Source organism: Bacillus rossius, assembly GCF_032445375.1.
Source record: "Bacillus rossius redtenbacheri isolate Brsri chromosome 4 unlocalized genomic scaffold, Brsri_v3 Brsri_v3_scf4_2, whole genome shotgun sequence".
Lineage (NCBI taxonomy): Eukaryota > Metazoa > Arthropoda > Insecta > Phasmatodea > Bacillidae > Bacillus > Bacillus rossius.
In genome coordinates this window covers 48,972,552-48,979,526 of record NW_026962011.1, presented here as the reverse complement: position 1 = coordinate 48,979,526, position 6,975 = coordinate 48,972,552, and the positions used below count along the sequence as shown (strand labels likewise).

At 32.5% G+C, this 6,975-nt stretch overlaps 1 protein-coding gene across 2 annotated transcripts in view; it reads right to left on the bottom strand.

The window, feature by feature from the left end:
• Window positions 1-359: 359 nt before the first annotated feature.
• LOC134542429 (targeting protein for Xklp2-like) overlaps window positions 360-6,975 on the bottom strand; it is a 35,523-nt gene continuing 28,907 nt past the window's right edge. For both annotated transcript variants that reach the window (XM_063386655.1, XM_063386657.1), the window contains exon 12: window positions 360-6,959. In XM_063386655.1, coding sequence (XP_063242725.1) covers window positions 6,953-6,959 — 7 coding nt within the window. In that variant the 3' untranslated portion in view covers window positions 360-6,952. The remainder of the gene's footprint in view (window positions 6,960-6,975) is intronic.

Below are 6,975 nucleotides of genomic sequence, written 5' to 3'. Positions count from 1 at the left end.
TCACCACCGGCAATCATCATTCAAGTGAATAGAGAAAGCGTGCCCGTCGCTTAAGAGTGGACTGGTAGGGTAGATTTCAAGTAACACAGTGGGTTGCGAGCATCGTCACGCAGAGGTGCAGTAACAGCCCTGAGATAGAAGTAGTCGGGTCCACATGCCCAGTAATATATGTGGTGGCGTCCTAGACAATCCTGCTTTAAATAACCCCAGTTCAACAGCAAAATTATGTTTCCAACATTAAAGGTTTAAATCCTTCTAGAGAGTTTCAAAAAGATAATCTCAACCCACAGGCAATGGAGCATCTTGTCCACACATTTCACCTACTAAATGTTCTTGTTAATTACAAATGAAAATGCAAGTTTAAAAAATTACTCAGGTTACCCTGGATTTTTATTCTCAAAGATTTAGTGTTCAAACAAAAAATTACTGTAAAAATTATTTTTAATTTTAAGATCATTTTAAATGATTTTGATTCAGAGAATATCAGAAATAAATGTTTTCAGCTTTAGACAAATTCAAAGTTTAGACTTCAGAATGTCAAAAGAGGCACAAAATAAAATCATAACATCTGACAATTTTTCTGTAATAATTCTATCCATTGTTTACAAATGCCATCAACTACACATTTCCTTCTAAACAGAACTCTTGCAAAAATTTAGAAATATACACACATACATACTATTTGCAGTACCCTGCATTGCCCGGGCTGAACACAGGGTAATATAATGCCTGAGAGTTAAAGCAAGATGGATAGCGCTATGACAGAGTGGTGGACGTAGAGAAATACACAAAATTACTGTTTATGACTTATGATTTTCTGTTTACCCATGGCAATTGGTTGAACGTGTTAGAAGTTGATGTGCTCCAGCCCCATTCAACAGTGAGTTACCAACAAAATGGATAGCATAAAAACCTTCTCCGTGAAAAAATACTTTGATTTGCTAACTTTCATGGTGATAGGTGAAACAGTTTTTGAGTTTAACGTTACACATACCAACATCCAATTTTATACATATAGATAGAGACACGGAAATTTCGCGAATCGCGATATCGCGAAATAACACTGCAATTTACCTTAATTCGCGACAAAACACTGAAATCGCACAGCATCGAGAAATAAAACTGATAATAATGAATTAGACCACCCATGCAAGACATCGCGAAAAACAAGTAAACACGACGTTGACGGCACATCGCCATTTTTCTAAGTTTCAACATGGCCGCTTTGTAGTAATGAAAGTAAATAATGATTTACAGTATTCCCGTCACGTAATCATTACAATTTGAAACGAAAGCAGTAATTGCAATCATAAACTAATTAAAAAGAGAAAAATGTACCTGAGCATCAACACAAAGTTAATAAAAAATACCGGCGATGATTTCAACACAATATAGCTGCCATGATTTTCAACCCGCTGTATTTACACATTAATCTTGTAGAGAAATATAAAATTTGAATTCTTCCTTTCATGTTGAACAGTTAACAACCTCATGCTTTCAACTACGTTTGACTGGCTTGGCAACCTACTCGTTAGAGCTGTAGGTGTAGCAAACCGTATGTATTCGGTACTGACTGAGTAACGGGTGCGCCATCTAGTATCGAGTAACGAAACGTTACACACGGCTGGATTTCGTTACTCGCATTTTTCGTATGTTTTACGCATGCGCGCGCATATTCGATGAATTTACGTTACAAAGAACGATGTTTGTTTATTAAGTATAATATGGAAATTTGTCGTCCAAGTTTTTTACTGTTTATAAGAAAGTATTTTTTACAAATTAGAAATATGTATGTTTTTGTTATTTATTATCGCGTATTTTCACGTTTTTTGTTGTTTTTATCTTAAAAGAGATAATATAATAAAACCGCTCTAATGAGATTTAATTGTTTCTTGGTTAACAAAAACTGTTAATTATCAAATATTGTTAATTGTTTATATTCTATTTATTATTATTTACGTGACGTCATACTGTACGCGTACGCAATACGACTCGATTCGTTGCTGCAACATAACATTGCATGTTATGCGGTATCAGAAGTAACGAGTAACGTAGCGACACGATAGTAACGAGTACTAATTGTTATAGTAACGAATACATACGGGTACACTTTTTTTCGTTACTTTTACACCTCTACTACTCGTAAACATGAACACATGACACTACGCCGATTGATAAGCAAAATCAGTGACCTTTAACTGCCGTAACTACACTTCTCAGCAAATGCAATACGACCGCAAAGCAAGTGAATACGGCGTCAACGGGACAAAGAACAGCAGCAAGAAATATTAAAAGAATACTAAGTTGAGACATGCCGTGCCGAGGCAGCGCGCTAGGCGACACCGGGCCGTGCCGAGGCAGCGCGCTAGGCGGCACCGGGCCGTGCCGAGCTGTTTCAAGCCAATTTTTATTTGCCAATAGTGTTGACTTTAGAGTGCAGTATACGAGTATACGCCGTGCCACTATTATTTAGCCAAGCAAAACTTGTAGGTCATAAAACCATTCTCAAAAGTTAAAGTAAACATGAAAAACCAAAACAGCGAAATAAAACCGAAATTTGATTTTTTCAAAACGAAATTTAAGGAAAAATAAAACCATTTTTACGGGACTCTACATATAGATACGTATAACACTAGAGGACAAGACTAGCTTTACATCTGCAAGAAATTAAAATACATAAACAAAAACAAACTCAAACAGACTGACTACCTGTTCCTTAAATGTGATCTTGACATGTCACCGATAACTTATTTTAGTATGCGAGTGAGTGAGCACATGTTCATGTGTGAGTACAGCACAAAAAATCTTAGGAGATAAAAATACAAATGAGCATTTTGTACTATTAGCTGACACCAAATATGTAACATACAGACCATGATACGTTTTACATCTTTACTTACATAACTACTTTTTACATCTCACGTCTTACCCTTGCTATTATCTCAATCAGTCAAAGTAGCACATTATCAGAACCAAACACATTACTACACAACAGAATATTAAAATCTAAATTAAAACTAATCATAAACCTTATCAATAAATATATTATCAATTAAAACCACTAAATGGACAAAAATAAAATAAATTACAACTTGAAGAATACTAAATAATAAGTTACAGAATAAAATAATGTGACAAATTCAGTATAAAATAGGTTATTATATAATATAGCAAACATTTAAAATGATAAAATATAAATAAAAACATTTAGAATAATAAAAAAGAAATAAAAAGTTAAAAACCATACAAAGCAATTTAACTAAGCCTGAGAGATTAGTAATTAAATTTGTGATTCACAATTCAACATTTTACTTTCTGAAACCAAAATTAACAAACCACCTTTAACCACCCTTACTGCACAAGAAATAAAGAAAAACAACTACAATCCACTAATTACTCCAAAAATTAATTCAATTTTTTTTTTTAACTTCAGAAACTAACATTTTTTCTTCATGAACTATTAGTTTTTATTATTAAAGACATTTTACTGTACTAAAACATCATCCATAAACTAACGCTTCCTTTATAGGAGATTGACTGACTTTCCAGATTCAGAGTTACCAGCTCTACCTATCAGACATGAACAGCAAAGCTTTCAATTGTATAATTTACCTATTACGTGAGCCCGAGTCTACGTACTCCGCTACGGTACTTATGTTACCTTGTTGCACAAGTTATCTACTTAGTACACTTAGCATGGTTGTGAAAAAAAAAATCAAGCTGTATTTTTCATGTAAATTCAGTAGCATGAGCATCAGTTCTAACTGGAAATGGTATTGGAACAAGAATTCTGTACAGTACAATTCTCTTAAGCCTCTGGTTCACATACCAATGTGAATTCACAATCACATTACTATTAGTTTGTTAATCTCCAAGAGTTGTTTTGTGACTGGCCAAATTGTTTTGTGACTGGCCAAATTGTTTGGTCAGTTAGGGTCAATCTACAGTAACATGATTAGTTTGAATTGAACCTCTTAGAATGTATCTAGTAACTATTTATAGACATCTTAATGGATGATGTTTTAGTTTAGTATAAGGTGATACATACTAACACAGGTTAGTGAAAAAATGTTACTGCCTCTGAAGGTAAAAGTAAATCATTTATATTAGTGATGTGAGAGTCTCGGCATCATCGAGAACGAGACGAGACAGAAATTTTCTCGATCTCGTCTCGAGATAATTTTTTTGGCTCGGAATTTTCGAGAATTTTGTAAACAAGAAATAGGTTAGGTAATATAATATATTGAGGCAGCATTTTGCGTTGCGTGTTGAAATAATTAACATATCTTCAACGTAACGTAGATCGAATAAAATAAAATATACTTGTTACGATAGTATACACGATAAATTATTAAAAAGTTAAAAACGAACAACTTCCGTTCACAAGTCACTACATGAAACGGTAAACGTAAACAATGAATTGTGCTGTGGTTATCACATTAAATTACAGAAGAAAATTATTATTTTCCGTTAATAAAACTAACATTAAAGTTAAAAATAAATCATTTTCGGTATCAATATCAAGTATCAACGTAAAACGGTACGGCAAAAAATAAAAATATAAACATGACTGCCGAATTCTTCCGCGATTGCATTTTGTTTTATGGCCTTAGGTTATAAACACGGCCAGCAGTATATAACAAGCAACATGTTTAAATTGCGGTCCGTATCGATAGTGACATATCGATAGTGGTGAATGTTCAGACTTTCATGATCAAGTACCGTCCATGGCTCAAGGAAACTGTATAGACTATGGAGTCAATAACGTATGTTTACATACGACAGTAGGCAAATAAACTGTTGAGTGTAAAGGTAAAGTTGTAATTGCAATTGCAATTGTGGATACTTGATAAAATTATTGAATAATTATGTATGTTTGTCAGATTATTGAGTTTTACTTTTTTGGATCATATTATCCTGTTAACTAAAGTACAGATTTCTCGATCTGGACTCGATTCTCGAGAATTTTTAAATTGCTTTCTCGATCTCGTCTCGAATTCAAAAGTCTTTCTCGCACATGCCTAATTTATATTGTTGCGTACAAAGTTATTGGTGGTTTGAAGTTTAGTTGTTGAATAATGTACACCCACCTCTGGAAGTAACCCAAAATTCCTTCAAGGAAAACAGAGCACTAATTAACACATTTTTTTTTCCATAAGTGTGTATATTAATCAAAATAAATCATTTTCCAAATAGGTAAGTGTACTTGCTGACTACCATTGAAATCAAGCATTACTCCCGTTAAAATTTACAGTACTACGATGTGTCTATATACATATCAAGTAAATCTAAATAAATTTTGAATAACATTTTAGAGATTAAACAACCTTAATATTAAATTTTAAATATCATGTACCGCATTGTTTACATAATAGGGCTTGAGCATAAATTCCTAAGTAAGTAATAATGTAATAACATTTCTGAGTAACAAAATAATAATGTTATTACTATAGGAAATAAATTTCAGTTCTAATAAGATTTAAAAAAGCATAAACTTAAAATTTTCTATATTCAGAAAGAATATTTAACTTGTTAATGAATTCCCGGCTGTTCACTAAATGTGTTTTTCTGCTATGATATGCCACTAGCACATCCAAGTAAGCGTAAAGTTACCAACTCCCGGACAAAATTATTGTACCAAGTGCATAGAACAGAAAAATTAATTAAATTAATTTTATTGTGCATTTCTTATTGAATCACTTTTAAAATACAAATGCTCAATAATTTATTTATCTGAATATATATGGTTTAGACCAATTAATTACCAATTAATTTATCATAAAAATGCAGCATATAAATTTTACACTATTTTGGTGGAGTAATTATTTAAAAAAAAAAAAAACAGCCTTTACAAAAATAAAAACATTAACACAGAGATTGTCTATTTTAAAAATGGAATTGGACTAAATTTAAAACCATAAAATATTGTCTATTATATTTGTTGCATTGCATTTAATGCTACACAAGTGCCATTGCCATTCTGTGTACACGGAAATAAAAATTAACGTAGAAGAATCTATGATCGCGCTACTTCAATTCATGCTTTAATTTATTGGTGTTGTTACTTCAAGACCGTGCAAAATCAAACAGCATTACTTTGAGAGGTGGGTTTATATGGAAAAGTAATTCATGGAAGGAATTTTACATCATGTGAGGAAGACTACATACTTCAAATGGAGTTACAACTTAATTTATATGTTTATTTAATAACACCGACGTGAATAACCTGGGAAATTGAGTCTGAATCTAAAAAAAAAAAATTATAATTATGGATTAATTTCACTAAGAGTTTATGTACCTAAATAACCACTTATTGTTTTAACGGAGTTTTAGGAGAGTAGTGACTCTTTTCTAGTCGGACACACATATGTACCAATGTATTAATTAATTAAAAAAACAACACTAATATTTGATTATACTATTGTGATTCTGCTAAATAATTAATGACTTGTTCTAACATGAGCCACAGGGGCAGGGTGGATAAGCGTGCTCATGTATGTAAATGTGACACTTCGAGCTTGCAGCCTGTTATTATGTAATTTAGAACTTCAGTCGGGTACGTTAGCAATTTATCTAAATATGAAATTGATAAAAATTTTCATTTACCAAGTACATAAGTAAAATTGTACAAAGTACTACTAAGTCATTTTAACTCAGCTTGTCATTAATTACATGAATTTATGGTAATAACTGTAATGTACTAACATATGAAATATAGTAAGGCACTTGGTGAACTAAATTTTTTCAGATCAAACACAATAATTTTAACAAATCTTGCATAATACACATCAAAGTTGTTCATGTAGAAAACTAGCTTATCACTTAATAGTTGTAATGGCTGGTCGTTAAAGCTGTCTTCATTCACAGAGTCAGGAAACGATGATGCAGGAGATCAACAGAGGACGAGCGCGAAGCGATGGGAGACTATCAGGTTGTCTTGCACAGGTCAACTTCAGTGTCTGCCAAACAACCACA